Source organism: Brachyistius frenatus, unplaced genomic scaffold, assembly GCF_029030835.1.
Source record: "Brachyistius frenatus isolate BFR_SWC_R1_liver_20210118 unplaced genomic scaffold, ASM2903083v1 Contig_92, whole genome shotgun sequence".
Taxonomy (NCBI): domain Eukaryota; kingdom Metazoa; phylum Chordata; class Actinopteri; family Embiotocidae; genus Brachyistius; species Brachyistius frenatus.
In genome coordinates, this window is record NW_027210691.1 from 1,437,501 (window position 1) to 1,455,000 (window position 17,500).

Here is a 17,500-nt window from a genome sequence, read left to right on the forward strand (position 1 = left end):
CACCTGTTTGTACCTGTGCAGGTGAGTACTACACCTGTTTGTACCTGTGCAGGTGAGTACTACACCTGTTTGTACCTGTGCAGGTGAGTACTACACCTGTTTGTACCTGTGCAGGTGAGTCAGAGGAGTCACCTGACCTGTGTACCAGAGTCGGTCACTGATGACGGGTGCTGTGTTTGTCTCGTCCTGCAGTCATCGTCCAGCCGTCCAGGAAGAAAGCTTCAGATGAAGACGAAGTTTCTTCAGAATATAAAGGTGAGACGTTGAATGTCCAGGTGCATTGTGGGTAATGTAGGAAGATGGCTTTGAACCGGAGGAACTGAGTGTGATGATAAATGAGTCCTCTAAATACGATGGCTGCCCTGTGTCTGTCTCAGCTCAGTGTATGGTGACCCCTGACCCCGGGACATGCCGCGACACTTACCCCATGTACTACTATGAGCCCGGCACCGACACCTGTCAATCATTCATGTACAGCGGCTGTGACGGCAACAAGAACCAGTACAGCACCGAGGTTGAGTGTATGAGCCGCTGCAGCAGAGACGGTAAAGACACTTCACCTATCCATCCATCACCTGTACACCTGTCAAACACCTGTACACCTGTCCATCACCTGCCCATCACTGGTACACCTGTCCATCCATCACCTGTACACTTGTCAAACACCTGTACACCTGTCCATCACCAGTACACCTGTCAAACACCTGTACACCTGTCCATCACTAGTACACCTGTCCATCCATCACCTGTACACCTGTCCATCACTGGTACACCTGTCCATCCATCACCTGTACACCTGTTGTCACCTGTCCAACCTGTCCACCTGTACACCTGTCCATCCCATCACTTGTCAAACACCTGTACACCTGTCCATCACCAGTACACCTGTCAAACACCTGTACACCTGTCCATCACTAGTACACCTGTCCATCCATCACCTGTACACCTGTCCATCACTGGTACACCTGTCCATCCATCACCTGTCCATCACTGGTACACCTGTCCATCCATCACCTGTACACCTGTCCATCCATCACCTGTACACCTGTCAAACACCTGTACACCTGTCCATCACCTGTCCATCACTGGTACACCTGTCCATCCATCACCTGTACACCTGTCCATCACCAGTACACCTGTCAAACACCTGTACACCTGTCCATCATTCAGACTCCTGATGAACATCTTGGTTCTCCGTCGGTCACCTCTGGTCTTTTCTTCTTCCAGGTCGGTTTGACCATCATGGTAAAACTCGTAACCGCTGGACTGCAGGTGAGTTTTTCTTCAGAACCATGACTGATCCAAGAAACTGATCCCGGATCGATCCGGTTCGGTCCGATCCGGTCCGGTTCGATCCGGTCCGGTCTGGTTCACGTCTCCTAGAAACAGCTCATTTGTTCTCACTTTTTCTCGTCTGCTCCTGAAAGTCACTATAGTTGTCTACAAACAGAACTTCCTCTAAGGTCTTTTCACAATAAGAGTTCTTTAGTTAAATCGCTATCAGATCTTCCACTTCCTCTCTGGTGTCCTGCAGCCGTCTTCCTCTTCGTCACTCTGGCCGCCGTCTCCGCTGTGCTGCTGGCGGCGCTCGTCATCGTCACACTGAGACGTCACCGGCTGTCCCGCCGTCCGCCCTCCGTCAGGTAACGTCACGATCACATCTGTGTAGTTTAAATTAGTTTAAATGCTCTCAGAGGACGAGGCTCTTCTGCTCTTTATAGGTTCTTATTGTGGCGGGCAGGAATGACTTCCTGTCGCGATCCTTAAAACTGCTTCTCTTCCTGTTTCCTCCAGCGATAAGGAGGAGCTGCTTCCAGAACCGGATGACCGGTCCTCCCTGGACTCCCTGCCGGTCCCTGAGAGCCCCAAATCACAAGAGAAGGCCTGAGGGGGGTCCTGGAGGAGGAGTGGGGGAGGGGGGTAGTCGACCTCAGAACTGATGGTACCTGCGAACACATACTGAACTTATCTGAGTAAACAAACAATCAGTCTGGAAAACAAACAATCAGTCTGGAAAACAAATAATCAGTCTAGTAAACAAATAATCAATCTGGAAAACAAATAATCAGTCTGGAAAACAAACAATCAGTCTGGAAAACAAATAATCAGTCTAGTAAACAAATAATCAATCTAGTAAACAAATAATCAGTCTAGTAAACAAATAATCAGTCTGGAAAACAAATAATCAATCTAGTAAACAAACAATCAGTCTGGAAAACAAACAATCAGTCTGGAAAACAAATAATCAGTCTAGTAAACAAATAATCAATCTAGTAAACAAATAATCAGTCTAGTAAACAAATAATCAATCTTGTAAACAAATAATCAGTCTAGTAAACAAACAGTGTAAACAAGCGTCACCATGTAAACAAGGGATTCAGTTCTGAGGTGGATTTGATTTGAAGATTCACGTCGTGAAGTGAAACAAACTTTATCTGTTACTTCATGATTGATGATCTGTGTATTGATCTGTGTATTGATCTGTGTATTGATCATGACTCTATTGATCAATGCTATTATTTTCTGATGAGCCTCACGTTATCACAACAGTTTGATATTTTGTGAAAAACCTTTCTCTCCTGACACCGATTCTGACTCTGGACCACCAGCTGTGATCATTTAATCTGAACACAAACTACTTCCTGCCGAGCTGCGGCGTCCCTCCGCCCAGTGCTCCCGTGCAGAGTCTCTGATTGGCTGTCGGTCAGCAGGAAATAGTTCCACAAACACAAAAACGGGGTCCAATAAACCAGACGTTTAATCAGAGAGCGAAGCAGACGAGCTTTAAGAATCGGTTGGGGGAGTGATCAGGTTATTGATCGTGAGGTGACAGATAGTCAGTCAGATTGTTTTTTAATCAATTAATTTACTCTAAAATGTGTCAATGATGAAACCTGCAACTCCACTTCTGTTTTATCACATGTTGTTGTTGTTGTTTTTTCTTTATTCTGCGAAATGAAGGTTTGAATCAGAACTATTATGAATTTTTATTGATTATTGATCGGGGGATGTGTTTTTATTCTCGAGGTGGTGACAGACTCCGCCCCCTTCAGTCTCAGTGCAGTTTCATGTGAGGAGAAGAAATCAAAAACCAAAGCAAAACAAATCAATATTTAAGAAATCCTGAAAATATCACAGCTCCCATGATGCACCTGGTCTGTCCAGTTGTTAGGATGTGACTCGTCGGCTCCCCCTGCAGGCCGAGCTGATGTAACTGCACCGACCTCTGAACCTTTTATTGATTAACCTGCTGCCGTTTCATGATTTATGAACTTTGTGTTTGTGACCAATTTAAAAAAAAAAGAAGTTTTTTCTCCAGAACGACTTTACGATATTTTCCAGTGAATTGGTCCGACGATCGATTAAAAACGAGCTGATAATAAATCAATAATCCACTCAGACATGTATTTTCTTATGAAGATTTTGAATTTATTGTCCCTCCGATTATTAATTATATTCAACAGGAAGTGAATGAAACACTTACAGATGTTTATTGCCAGATAAATCGTGATCAATATTCATCGTGATTGATCTGTTCCTTGAAACTGAGTGACGTGTCAGCTGACTTGATAGACATGAAAGAAATCTGTTAATCGTCAGATAAATTGATTGTTGATTTGTTGAAATAAAAGTCATCTGTATTGATCTTCAGTGTGAGTAGATGATTGTAAGATTCATTGATAGCTGAACTGTTGATGTCACAAATAATACTTTGTTTTTATTTCTACAAATATTTGAACCCGCTGGATATTTACATTAATAATGTTATTTAACACGAGTGTTATTCTGACATTCTCTAGAAATAAAGTGAATGTTTGGTCACTAATGAGGGTGAAAACAGAAGTAGTGTGACGTCATGATGGTGTTTTCTTTAATACTCATGCGCAGGTTTCGCTCTTTTTTATTTTTTGCTGACGAAACGTCAACGTCATTTTTGCGCGACCTTCCCGGAAGTGTGCGTCAGAGCCAAAATGGCGCAGCGTCGGAGCGAAGCGGCTGAAGAAGCTGATGTCGGCTAACGAGAGAACCAACAACAAAACAAGCCGAGACACCCGACGTGACCGACACCAGGTGAACGGACAGAGACACCGGAGGAGGACACGGGCCGACCGTCCCGGGACGAAGTGAGTTGTTTTAAAATGCTTCGAAATCTGAGGGCGCGCAGCTAGCATGCTAACATGTTGAGTCACGGGTGTGTGTGTCTCCGGGGACATGCCGCCGGAGACACCGACACCGGGGACATGCCGCCGGAGACACCGACACCGGGGAGACCGACCGCGTCACAGTTCGCGGGCTTTCCGGAGCCGTCGGCCCGCAGCCCGTTAGCCCGTTAGCTGCTCATGCTAACAGGGGGCGGGGCCAATGAGCTGCGGTCTCCTGAAGCGGAAGTTCCAGAAACGTTCCACTTCCTGTTTTGGTGGAACGTTATTGGACTGATTGATCAGCTGATGGGTCTCCAGGTGTGTTGTTGAGTGTGATGACGTGCTGTACCAGCTGACACACCTGTCCCTCAAACTACAGACACGCTGAGAACAGCCGTCCAATCAGAAGACAGAAGTACAAATCAATACTTAGTATTGATCGATCAGGAAGTCATCAGAGTCCTCATGTCCCGCTGACAAATGTTATGTTGTCTCCCTGTGTCCTCTGTCTGTCCTCTGTCTGTCTCTGTCTCAGGTGGTGATGGCGGAGCGGCGAGTCCAGTGTTCTTGGAAGAGACATGTCTCAGAGCAGCTGAAGCTCAGAGACAGACTGCAGAGACAAGCCTTCGAGGAGATTGTCCACCAGTGTGAGTGAAGACACACACATACACACATACACACACACACACACACATACACACACAGACACATACACACACACACACACACACACACACACACACACACACACACACACACACACACATACACACACACACACACACACACACACACACACACACACACACACACACACACACACACACACACACACACACACACACACACACACACACACACACACACACACACACACACACACACACACACACACACACACACACACACACACACACACACACACACACACACACACACACACACACACACACACACACACACACACACACACACACACACACACACACACACACACACACACACACACACACACACACACACACACACACACACACACACACACACACACACACACACACACACACACACACACACACACACACACACACACACACACACACACACACACACACACACACACACACACACACACACACACACACACACACACACACACACACACACACACACACACACACACACACACACACACACACACACACACACACACACACACACACACACACACACACACACACACACACACACACACACACACACACACACACACACACACACACACACACACACACACACACACACACACACACACACACACACACACACACACACACACACACACACACACACACACACACACACACACACACACACACACACACACACACACACACACACACACACACACACACACACACACAGACACACACACACACACACACACACACACACACACACACACACACACACACACACACACACACACACAGACACACACACACACACACACACACACACACACACACACACACACACACACACACACACACATACACACACACACACACACACACATACACACACACACACACACATACACACACACATACACACACACACACACACACACGCACATACACACAGACATATAAACACACACACACAGCTGTTTATTGATCTGTTGTTGTTTGTTTGTCCAGATAACCGTCTGTTGGAGAAGTCGGACCTGCAGTCCGTCCTGTCAGAGAGGTACCAGACGGACAAGTATGACGTCCAGAGAGGAGCTGAGTCCAGGTGAGCCAGGGACAGCACCATGTCTTCTGGTGTCTCCTCTGTGTCCTGACGTGTCCTCTGTGTCCTGACGTGTCCTCTGTCCCTCAGTCCTGCAGACTCGGGCCGCAGTGACGCGCTGCAGCAGGAAATGGCTCAGATGAGGATCAGACACCAGGAGGAGCTCACGGAGCTGCACAAGAAACGAGGGGAGGTCAGTCTGACAGGAAGTGATGTCATCACTGGGTCAGGGTGTTTCGAGTGGTTCTGCTCCTCGTGACTTTCAGAGTGGGAAGTCTTTTTTACAGGTTGATGGGAGGTGTTTTGGTGCTTGTTGGATTTTTTTTTTCTGGTCTCTGTACCGGAGATCTGTGGAGTCACAGAGAGTCCTGAGTAGGAAGTCGTGTTCCACTGACGGGTGATGGTTGTTTATTTGATTATTAAAGCCTCTTAATATTTTCTGTTTTGTTGTGCTTCAATATTGGCAGTGTTGGTTTTAAAAGTTTGTCAAGATAGATGCCTTCTTTACTGCAAAACAAATCTCCCTCCAGGTACAAATATAGAAACCTGATCTTACCTGGTGCCGGTCCAGGGGCCGGTGCTGGTGCCGGTCCAGGGGCCGGTGCTGGTGCCGGTCCAGGGGCCGGTGATGGTGCCGGTCCAGGGATGTTAACTGTTGGTGTTTGTGTGTCCCTCAGCTGGCTCAGAGTGTGATCGAACTGAACAACCAGATCCAGCATAAAGACAAAGAGATCCAGAGCAACGAGGCGAAGTCAGTATGCAAACACCTGATACCTGATCAGTCAGCTGATCCGTCACAGCAACATGAATGACAAATGCGGTTTGATGATGTGTTTCAGGATGTTGGAGTACCAGCAGCAGATCGCCGGTCTGGAGGGAGACTGTCGGGAGCTGAGGAGCAACCTGCAGGTAGGACTGCAACACCTGGACCAGTCAGACACCTGGAGCCTCGTTGAACAGGCATTCTGGGAAATCGAGGCAAAATAAGGTTTGACATAAACAGAGAGTCCCGTCCTGTGAGGGGGCGGTCCCTCTAACAGGAAGTGAACTGTAATCAGTTCAGACGTGATGAAGGTCAGTGATGAACAGTAAAAGGTCTGATTACCCACAATCCTCTCCTGCTGCCCTCTGGCTCCCAGCAGCCCCTGCTGTCTGCTCCCATCATGCTCCAGTTGTGCAGCGATGGTCCTGGCAGCTGCTGACAGACAGGATGTGACATCACAACGGGAGTCTGTACAGAGATCCTACAGGACTCTCTGATTGACATCCGACAGAACCAATCAGCACGGAGCGTCAGGCTGAGGGGGAGGAGGGAGCTGATCTCAAGTTTTCAACCTGAGACCTTCATCAGATAGAACAGACGGAACGTTGAGAACAACAACGTGACCAGACTCAACAGACCAGACGATACAAAGCTGTGAACATCACTTGCCCCCCCCCCCTCCCCCACAGGACCTGGAGCGGGCCAACCAGACTCTGAAGGACGAGTACGACGCCCTGCAGATCACCTTTTCTGCCCTGGAGGAGAAACTGAGGAAGACCACGGAGGACAACCAGGAGCTGGTGTCTCGCTGGATGGCAGAGAAAGCTCAGGAGGCTAACAGGCTGAACGCAGAGAACGAGAAGGATAGCAGGTACGCTGCACATCTGGGAGGAGGGGGCAGGGCCTCCTGAGGAGGGGGTGGAGCCTCTGATCTTCTGCCTTTGGTCTTCTGTATTGTTTAAGATGTCCCTGTTGTTTGTGTTTCAGACGCAGACAGGCCAAACTGCAGAAGGAGCTTGCTGACGCTGCCAAAGAGCCGCTGCCCATCGACCCGTCAGTCAATCAAACTTATTGATTGGTTTTATTGGAAGCAGCTCTGTTTTATTGTTTGTTTGTTTGGATGTCAGCTCTGACCGTTTCCTCCTCAGGGACGACGACATCGAGGTTTTGGCGGAGGACGGAGGGAAGGCGGGAGGAGAGACGTCTCCCAACCGTCCACTGAGCAGGACTCCCAGGTGAGACGGGTGTGTCACACTGACCTGCAGACGGCGGTGAAAAGATGAAATGACCGTGAGAAGTCGGGCGGTTCTTAAAACGTGACAGATTTCCCACAGAGTCTGGTCCGCAGCTCTTCAACACCTTTTGTTCTTTTGATTTGTGCAGTAAGAAAATCTCCCAGCCGCCTCCTGGAGGTCTGCTGGACTCCATCTCCAACATATTTGGGTATGTAGCTGTGAAATCTGTCCCGTGTACGTCCGTGTGTCCAGGGTCTGTCCTGGACTGGATGTCCTGGGTTTGTTCTGGTCTCTCTGGGCTCTGTTCAGTTCTGTCCTGGTCTCTCTGGGGTCTGTCCTGGTCTCTCTGGGTCTCTCTGGGGTCTGTCCTGGTCTCTCTGGGGTCTGTCCTGGTCTCTCTGGGTCTCTGGGGTCTGTCCTGGTCTCTCTGGGTCTCTCTGGGTCTCTCTGGTCTCTCTGGGTCTCTGAGGTCTGTCCTGGTCTCTCTGGGTCTCTCTGGGGTCTGTCCTGGTCTCTCTGGGTCTCTGGGGTCTGTCCTGGTCTCTCTGGGTCTCTCTGGGGTCTGTCCTGGTCTGCGGGGTCTCTCTGGGGTCTGTCCTGGTCTGCGGGGTCTCTGCAGGTCTGTTGGGGTCCTGACTGTCCGTGTGGTGACTGACCACCTGTCTGTCTACCTGTCTGTCTGCAGCGTGTCTGAGTGTGTTCAGCCCGGACTCGCCCCCCCACTCGGCAGGTGAAGGACTGTGTGTGTGTGTGTGTGTGTGTGTGTGTGTGTGTGTGTGTGTGTGTGTGTGTGTGTGTGTGTGTGTGTGTGTGTGTGTGTGTGTGTGTGTGTGTGTTCGCCTGTTCACTCCGTCAGCCGTCTGGTTCCGGACTTGCGTGTTGATATGAACACGCATGTCGTCCGGGATCCCGTCCTGACGCCACGACACGCTTCAGGTCGTGTGTTTTGAGTCAAAGACCCTCCGTGATTGGACGAGGTGATCATGTGACCAGCCTGCTGACGGCCTGAACACAGTTTGTAGTGATTATTGTTGTCAATAATCTCCCCATCAAATTAATAATCAGTAGAGCGGATTTATACCTGAAGAGCACCACGCAGCGGGGACGTCCACATCTGGACTGTCCACGTCCTCACTCAGCTCACATCTGGACAGACAGCTGTCTGTGAGCCAGCAGCGACTTGATGGTCTGTCCTCTCTCTGTCTATCTGTCCTCTGTCTGTCTATCTGTCCTCTCTCTGTCTATCTGTCCTCTGTCTGTCTGTCTGTCTGTCTATCTGTCCTCTCTCTCTGTCTGTCTCCCTGTCCTCTCGGGTTCCTACTTTGACTCTCTGCTCGTTTGCTTTTTATGACCAGCTGAATCTGAATTTATTATTCATGGATTATTTCTGATATTCAGGAACAACAGATGTGAGCTAAGTGGTCCATCTGTGAACCTTTCTGCTGCGTCTCACATCCCTCTTCAGGACGTCCCTCTTCAGGACGTCCCTCTTTGACGCGCCGCCACTCGTTCTCTCGGCACCGATAATCAGTTCACACAGAACCTCTGAGCTGAGGTGGAAACTGATCTGAACCCCTCACGGCTGCAGCAGATCTAACCCGATCTCTTCTAATCAATAGCGGATCAGTGACGGCAGACTGAACTGGACCGGATAGAAATCAATGAATGTGATTGGAGCAGAGAGGCCCGGTCCAGTCCAGCTGCTGCTGTCTGTATCTGAGCATGCTCAGTGTGGTGACCTGTTCCCTCCCATAAGACTGATCCAGTTTGTAAAAAAAATAAAAAATGCTCCTCTTCCTCAGCAGCCGCCGACCCGCCAACTCCTTCAGCACGTCACCTGAAGGCACCGAGGCCCCTTCAGGCGGGTGTGCGGAGGTTCGAGTCCCGTCCACGGCGCTGCACATCTTCGTAAGTACCAGAGACGGTTCTGGATGGACGTCACACGGCTCCTCACCAGGAACTCATTAAACGTGTGTGTGTGTGTGTGTTCAGGAAGCCCATGATGGCGAGGTGAACGCGGTGAGGTTCAGCCCCGGCTCCCGTCTCCTAGCAACAGGAGGGATGGACCGTAGGGTGAAGCTGTGGGAGGTTGTCGCCGGTGAGTTTACACACACACACACACACACACACACACACACACACACACACACACACACACACACACACACACACAGAGGTATGACCATTTTATCATCTGTCCAGATGGACGTTCAGACTCTTTCAGGACACATACCGTACATGACTCTGCACATACGACCGCTTTAATAACAACATGCGACGTGAAACGGACGTGATGAAGGTCAGTGATGTAACTGTAAAAGGTCTGATTACCCACAATCCTCTCCTGCTGCCCTCTGGCTCCCAGCAGCCCCTGCTGTCTGCTCCCATCATGCTCCAGTTGTGCAGCGATGGTCCTGACAGCTGCTGACAGACAGGATGTGACATCACAACGGGAGTCTGTACAGAGATCCTACAGGACTCTCTGATTGACATCCGACAGAACCAATCAGCACGGAGCGTCAGGCTGAGGGGGAGGAGGGAGCTGATCTCAAGTTTTCAACCTGAGACCTTCATCAGACAGACAAAAATACAATGACTGAATAAAAGAGGGACTAATAATAATATTAGTGAAGACTAAGACGGACAGCCATGTGATGCTAGAATGAGGAAGTGGTTTCATGAGGACTCTTCGTCTCAGACGTCTTCCTCTGGTTGTCTTCAGGTCGCTGTGAGCCTAAAGGAGCTCTGACCGGCAGCAACGCTGGAATCACCAGCATCGAGTTCGATAGCGCTGTAAGTATTCACACTGCCCACCTGTAGCTCCGCCCCCTTTCTTGAGCCTTATTTCTACAGCCTCCATGTTGTTGTTGTTGTTGTTGTCAGGGCTCCTACCTGCTGGCTGCCTCCAACGACTTCGCCAGTCGGATCTGGACTGTGGACGACTACAGGCTGCGGGTGAGTCTGAACTGACCCGTTTTCTACCAGCTGATACACAGGAGGGTCAGAAGTAGAGCCGAGTCGTCAGAACCAGAATTCTCCGTTTCATGTGACGTCATCTCAGAAACCTGCAGCAGGTAAATAAACGGGAAATAAAACGCCACCTGCAGGATGGACGAGGAATGACTCTGATCTGGTCAGTGATGTAATGTAAAAGGTCTGAACCTCAGGACTGCCCCCACAGCCGCTATTTTGTCTCCCAGCAGCCCCTGCTCTCTGCTCCCATCATGCTCTAGCGGTGCAGCGATGGTCCCAGCAGCTGCTGACAGACAGGATGTGACATCACAGTGGGAGTCTGTACAGAGATCCTACAGACTCTGATTGACATCTGACAGAACCAATCAGCATGGAGAGTTGGGCTGAGGGGGCGGGGCCTGAGTAGTGATCTCAATCTTCTACTGAGACCAGAAACACATGACATGAGTTTGAAGTGACAGGAAGTTCAGCCTCAGATCAGACCAACAACCAATCAGTACCTTCACACTTACTGATCCCGCCTACAGGAAGTATGTTAAAGTGTCGCCCTGAGCGGTGAGACGCAGGTGAGCAGCAGGAAGTCTGAATCTGACAGGTATAGCAGGTGAATCAGACGGTGGAGGCAGGAAGTAAAACCCGAGGTCCTCATTTTAAAGAGTCGAGCTGCCAACAACACCTGTTCTCACCTGACGGTGTTCATCTGTCTCCTCAGCACACCTTGACGGGACACAGCGGGAAGGTGCTGTCTGCTCGCTTCCTATTGGACAACGCTCGGATCGTCTCCGGGAGTTACGACCGGACGCTCAAACTGTGGGACCTCCGCAGCAAAGTCTGTACGTGTTCGGACCTTTTTTCTCACAGGTTTCCGTAGCAACCGGCCGTCGGAGGAAACGAGAACCTTTTTTATTTTGTCTGCAGTGTGAATGTTGCCGTGACCTCTGACCTCACTGATCACCTTGTGGCTCACCCGTGCAGGTATGAAGACGGTGTTCGCCGGCTCCAGCTGTAACGACATCGTCTGCACAGAACAGTGCGTCATGAGCGGACACTTCGACAAGAAGGTCCGCTTCTGGGACATCAGGTGAGTCCGCAGGGGGCGACTCGAACGTCATTCCATTCAGCCAATCGGAGTCACACGTTCAGTCACATGACATCAGTGTGTGTGTGTGTGTGTGTGTGTGTCAGAGCGGAGAGCATTGTGCGGGAGCTGGAGCTGATGGGCAGAGTGACGTCTCTGGACCTCAACCACGACCGGACCGAGCTGCTCACCTGTTCCAGAGACGACCTGGTGAAGATCATCGACCTGCGCAGCAACGCCGTCCGACAGACGTTCAGGTGAGTTCAGTCTGAGCGCTGCTTCATGATCCCGTCGGTGGTCCGGCGATAAACGGTCATGTTCAGTAACGTGTGTGTGTGTGTGTTCAGCGCTCAGGGCTTCAAGTGTGGAGCTGATTGGACCAGAGTCACCTACAGGTGGGTTCATCACTTCACTCTTTAATTGAGGTTTCAGTTTCCCAGAACAACACAAACATGGAGTTTAACGTTCGGTGTGTTGGTTTGTTTTCAGTCCCGACGGCAGCTACGTGGCCGGAGGATCAGCTGATGGAGCTCTGTACATCTGGAACGTCATGACCGGGAAATTGGAACGAACTCTGGACCGAAACCACAAGTAAGAACCTGACCGGACCGCACTCTAGATCAGACCCTCAATCTGATCTCCAGACCCTCAATCTGGTCTCCAGTCTCTCAATCTGGTCTCCAGTCTCTCAATCTGGTCTCCAGACCCTCAATCTGGTCTCCAGACCCTCAATCTGGTCTCTAGTCTCTCAATCTGGTCTCCAGACCCTCAATCTGGTCTCCAGTCTCTCAATCTGGTCTCCAGACCCTCAATCTGGTCTCCAGTCTCTCAATCTGGTCTCCAGACCCTCAATCTGGTCTCCAGTTTCCGTGGAGGAATTTGCAGGTAGAAACATCTGAATGTTTGTTATGTTTTAACTCATCAGTGTGTAAACAGCCTACAGGTCTGAACTTTAACCTGCTGTTGTTGTTGTTGTTGTCTGCAGCTCTGCCATCAACTCGGTGTCCTGGTCGCCTTCAGGAGCGTATGTCGCCAGCGTGGAGAAAGGCAGCAAGGCCATCCTGTGGTCTGACATGTGATTGGCTGAACCGTCCGGTGGTCTGACATGTGATTGGCTGAACCGTCCGGTGGTCTGACGTGTGGTTGGCTGAACGGTTTTCCAGCAGGACCTCCAGAGAGTGTCAGGCTGTCAGAAGCTGGGAGACGAGGCAGCGGGTGGACTCCTCTTCATCACTGTTTCCATGTTGTTGTTGTTGATGATGAAGATGATGAAACTGGCAGAGAGGAGTCCCACTGGAACTGGAAACGAGTGGAGCTGCTGCTTCACTCACTTGTTGTGCGTGTTTGGCTTCAGGAGCTTTTCAATGTTGTTCAGTGTCGTTTTAACTGTGACTGAAGAGGAACTGAGACTCGGTCGACTGCGCCGCAGAGCGCCTGCTGTTAATAACGTTTTATGGAATAAAGTTTTATTAACAGCTGATGGGAGAGCTCAGGCTCAGCAGACAAGACAGGTGTGTTGTGTGTGTGTGTGCTGCAGTGCAGGACATGACCAACAGGTGTCTCTGGAGGAGGACATGTCCAGCAGGCGTCTCTGGAGGAGGACACGTCCAGCATGCGTCTCTGGAGGAGGACACGTCCAGCAGGCGTCTCTGCATGAAGTGTCCAGCAGGTGTCTCTGGAAGACGAGTCTTCCCCGAGCTGGTCGTGAGGAAACGGAAACGTTTGAATGTTTTAAGGAGGGAGGAGCTCTTCATCAGGTGATTCATGTAGTTTGTTTGCACATTAAACGCAAGAGAGACGTTTACATACATGTACAGAAACACATACAGGAACTTCAAGGAACACGGATCCTTCAAAGTAAAAGCTTCTGCAGAAACAAGTTTAAGAAGTTTGATGATTAAATGTTCAAATGATACTGGACTTTTCTGTGAAATCTGTCTGTGTGTGTGTGTGTGTGTGTGTGTGTGTGTGTGTGTGTGTGTGTGTGTGTGTGTGTGTGTGTGTGTGTGTGTGTGTGTGTGTGTGTGTGTGTGTGTGTGTGTGTAAGCTGCTGCTGCTGTCAGCAGACAGTCTGCTGAGTCTGAGGAGTTTATCGACTCAGCCGACTCCTGCAGTGATTACTTGTGACATAACACACTTCATGTTCTATACAGGTCAATGTACATCATGTAGATCTATATGAATTATCAATATCAGTTATGATGATGTGAAGAAGCTACAAACTGAATGACTTTTGACAAAGTATATGGTATTAAATTTTGTAATTTATAAAGCCCCAAACATGCAACCCTGTTGGGATGCTGTTTAAAATTTTAATAAAAACAATGTCATGAGTTGTAAATCATTTAAACCCACATTTCATTGAAATGAGATCAAAGACGACATATTTAAATGTTGAAACTGAGAACTTGTATTGTTTTATGACAAACATGCTCATTTTGAATTTGATGGCAACATGTTTTAAAAATAATGTGACCGGGGCAACAAAGGATTGGAAAAGTCCTCCACCTCCTGGACTGTCTCTCAACTAGTTAGGTTGCCATGGCAACATACTAACAATGGTTGGCTATATAATTTTTTTTTAAAAAAGCATTTTGTACCCAACCATGCAGAGTCTCTCAGCAGTGAAGATGGGGAGAGGTTCACCACTCTGAAAGACTGTTGGAAAATAGTTCAACAATCTAAGAATAATGTTCCTCAACGTAAAACTACAAAGAATTAGTGGATTTCATCATCTACGGTTCATAATATCATTAAAAGATTCAGAGAATCTGGAGAAATCTCTGAACACAAGGGACAAGGCTGGAAACCAATATTGGATGGTGGTGATCTTCGGGCCCTCAGGCAGCACTGCATTAAAAACACACTATTCTGGAGTGGAAATCACTGCATGGGCTCAGGAACACTTGTGAAAACCATCGTCTGTGAACACAGTTCATCGCTGCGTCCACAAATGATGTTAAAACTCTCCAAAGAAGAAACCAGATAGAAACATGATCCAGAAACACCGCCGCCTTCTCTGAACCGAGATCATTGAAGATGGACTGAGGTGAAGTGGACAACTGTCCTGAGGTCTGATGGATCACAATCTGAGATTCTGTTTGGAAATCATGGACGCTGCATCCTCCAGATTAAAGAGGAGAGGGACCATCCAGCTTGTTATCAGCTCAGTTAAAAAGCCAGCATCTATGATGGTAAAAGGTTTAGTGATGAGTTTGACCTCTTTCCAGTCGATCAGAATGTGTTCAGAATCTCATTTCCTCTGTTACATTTTATTTTGAAATTTTTACATTTGGAGTGACAAAGGAGTTTATTTATCGTATTGACGATCAGGTTGATGTGAGCTGCTGGTGCAGATCTCCCTCCAGGATTACGGAGTGTGTAATGATCAGCATGCTGACCAGGCTGTGTGTGTGTGTGTGTGTGTGTGTGTGTGGATTATAAATGCAGCTGATCCGTCTGATCGGCGACTAGAACCTCTTCATCCTCTTCATCTTCAGGTCAGTGTGTTTCCTGTCTCCTCTTAAATGTTCACACGTTTGACTTCAGTTTGTTTACATCGTTTGATCAAAGCAGCAGAAAACAGCTGATTAATTGTTATTGATTATTAACTGATTTAAGCAGAGCGTCTCTGAAAGGATTCATGTTCTGATTGATTATTGACAAGTTCCTGCTGAGATCATCTGAACTGCACTGATTCTGATCTGCTCAAGCGCTGCAGGTGGACTTGAATACTGCAGCCTGGTCAGTGAACGCAGCGTGTCTGTCCTGGTCCTGGTCCTGGTCCTGGTGCAGGAGAACCACCTGCCCTCAGGTGTTTGTAAAAGTCTGGTTGAAGTTACTCAGCTGAACGTTTCTGTGCTGCAGGTCGACATCCGTCAACATGAGTCCCAAACACGTCTTTAAGAAGGTGTCCCGCGACAAGTCGGTGAGTTCTACAGGACAGCATGCTGGGGGGGTAGGAAGGGTGGTAGAAGTGCTCTTGAGCAGGGCAACGTTGACCCTCAGCTCTGCTGCAGGTCGCCGTCTACCTGGCCAAGAGAGACTTCGTGGACCACTGTGACTTCGTGGATCCAGTCGGTGAGTTTATGTCATGAATCCGAGGCTCGGTTTGTTTTTACGTGTGTCGGATCTTTAACATCCTCAGGAACAGAGCAGGTAACTTCCTGTTTCCCCGTCCTGCAGATGGAGTCGTCGTGATCGACCCGGTGCAGCTCAAAGGGAAGAAAGGTCAGCGGTCAACGGTGTCATCGATCAGGAGGTGTCGTCTTCCGTCCTGCTAACGTCGCCTGTTTTAATGTTCTCAGTGTACGTCATGCTGTCGTGCACGTTTCGCTACGGCCGCCAGGACGTGGACGTGATGGGCGTGGCCTTCAGGCGGGACCTGTTCCTGGTGACGAGGCAGGTTTACCCCGAGCTGCAGGACAAAGAGAAGCTGACTCACACCAAGATCCAGCACAAGCTGCTGCGTAAGCTCGGAAACAACGCCTTCCCCTTCTTCTTCGAGGTGAGACACCGAATGTTCCCCCAGACCTGGTCCAGACCTGGTCCAGACCTGGTCCGGACCTGGGTCCCATCCAGACCTGGGTCCAAACCAGACCTGGGTCCAAACCAGACCTGGGTCCCATCCAGACCCGGGTCCCATTGATTGACAGGCCTGTGGTGCAGTCAGGTTACAGCTATCGGTGGGCGGGACGTAGTATCGTCAGGTTTCCGATCAGATCGGTCAGATCCACCGCTGGCTCCTCCCCCAGCTCGTCCAAATATGGTCACTTCCTGCTCCAAACCGCTCCGAACTAACAAAGATGGTGACGGACAGAATCTGAACTGGAGGATTCATAACGTTCACAAACCAACGATGACATCACTGATGGTTGATGACATCACTGATGGATGATGACATCACTGATGGATGACGGTTGGTCTGATCCAGGACTTTATCAGGAAATCTCTGATAGTAAATGATTTGATTGATCATCAGATTGATGAATCAACTCCAATCAAGTGAAAGAATAAAACCAGTTGTGTTGTTGGTGAACTGAACAAATAAACTGCAATAAAACTCGTTTGTGTTTCAGTTTCCAGACAACCTGCCGTGTTCTGTCGCTCTGCAGCCTGGACCATCCGACGTGGGGAAGGTAACCCATCATCCATCCATCCATCCATCATCATCCATCCATCCATCCATCATCATCCATCCATCCATCCATCATCCATCCATCCATCCATCTATCCATCATCCATCCATCCATCCATCCATCCATCTATCATCCATCCATCCATCCATCCATCCATCATCCATCCATCATCATCCATCCATCCATCCATCTATCCATCCATCCATCCATCCATCCATCCATCCATCCATCCATCATCCATCCATCCATCATCATCATCCATCCATCCATCATCATCATCCATCCATCATCATCCATCCATCCATCCATCTATCCATCCATCATCCATCCATCCATCATCATCATCCATCCATCATCATCCATCCATCCATCATCCA

The 17,500-nt window shown here is 49.1% G+C and overlaps 3 protein-coding genes and 3 non-coding genes across 9 annotated transcripts in view; all 6 read left to right on the forward strand.

Annotated features, from left to right (window-relative positions):
* The window catches only part of spint2 (serine peptidase inhibitor, Kunitz type, 2), a 15,005-nt gene extending 11,359 nt beyond the window's left edge, over positions 1–3,646 (forward strand). The window contains exons 6-10 of the mRNA XM_069710463.1: positions 193–255; positions 378–545; positions 1,228–1,272; positions 1,535–1,643; positions 1,795–3,646. Coding sequence (XP_069566564.1) covers positions 193–255; positions 378–545; positions 1,228–1,272; positions 1,535–1,643; positions 1,795–1,888 — 479 coding nt within the window. The 3' untranslated portion in view covers positions 1,889–3,646. The remainder of the gene's footprint in view (positions 1–192; positions 256–377; positions 546–1,227; positions 1,273–1,534; positions 1,644–1,794) is intronic.
* Positions 3,647–3,952: 306 nt separating this feature from the next.
* atg16l1 (ATG16 autophagy related 16-like 1 (S. cerevisiae)) lies at positions 3,953–13,900 on the forward strand. 4 transcript variants are annotated; one of them, XM_069710420.1, is made up of 21 exons: positions 3,953–4,124; positions 4,678–4,789; positions 5,846–5,939; positions 6,027–6,129; positions 6,614–6,687; positions 6,776–6,845; positions 7,389–7,570; positions 7,687–7,752; positions 7,848–7,934; positions 8,083–8,142; positions 8,620–8,664; positions 9,737–9,842; positions 9,927–10,032; positions 10,657–10,727; positions 10,818–10,889; positions 11,620–11,740; positions 11,883–11,988; positions 12,093–12,242; positions 12,333–12,380; positions 12,475–12,576; positions 12,971–13,900. In XM_069710420.1, exons 2-21 carry the CDS (start codon positions 4,684–4,686, stop codon positions 13,062–13,064), a joined length of 1,863 nt encoding a protein of 620 aa, XP_069566521.1. In that variant the 5' UTR covers positions 3,953–4,124; positions 4,678–4,683; the 3' UTR covers positions 13,065–13,900. The 4 variants fall into 4 exon arrangements, with proteins under 4 accessions (XP_069566521.1, XP_069566522.1, XP_069566523.1 ...); XM_069710421.1 differs by having other exon boundaries at positions 9,740–9,842; XM_069710422.1 differs by lacking the exon at positions 8,620–8,664.
* Positions 7,010–7,279, forward strand: LOC138627908 (small Cajal body-specific RNA 6). Its single transcript, XR_011311429.1, has one exon. It is a non-coding gene; the product is annotated as a small Cajal body-specific RNA 6 (non-coding RNA).
* On the forward strand, positions 10,233–10,503 carry LOC138627903 (small Cajal body-specific RNA 6). The gene has a single exon (XR_011311424.1). It is a non-coding gene; the product is annotated as a small Cajal body-specific RNA 6 (non-coding RNA).
* LOC138627904 (small Cajal body-specific RNA 6) lies at positions 11,067–11,337 on the forward strand. Its single transcript, XR_011311425.1, has one exon. It is a non-coding gene; the product is annotated as a small Cajal body-specific RNA 6 (non-coding RNA).
* Positions 13,901–15,452: 1,552 nt separating the features above from the next.
* Positions 15,453–17,500, forward strand: part of LOC138627819 (S-arrestin-like) — a 7,369-nt gene continuing 5,321 nt past the window's right edge. The window contains exons 1-6 of the mRNA XM_069710419.1: positions 15,453–15,485; positions 15,853–15,913; positions 16,005–16,065; positions 16,171–16,215; positions 16,293–16,492; positions 17,064–17,123. Of these exons, the coding sequence (XP_069566520.1) occupies positions 15,869–15,913; positions 16,005–16,065; positions 16,171–16,215; positions 16,293–16,492; positions 17,064–17,123 (411 nt within the window). The 5' untranslated portion in view covers positions 15,453–15,485; positions 15,853–15,868. The remainder of the gene's footprint in view (positions 15,486–15,852; positions 15,914–16,004; positions 16,066–16,170; positions 16,216–16,292; positions 16,493–17,063; positions 17,124–17,500) is intronic.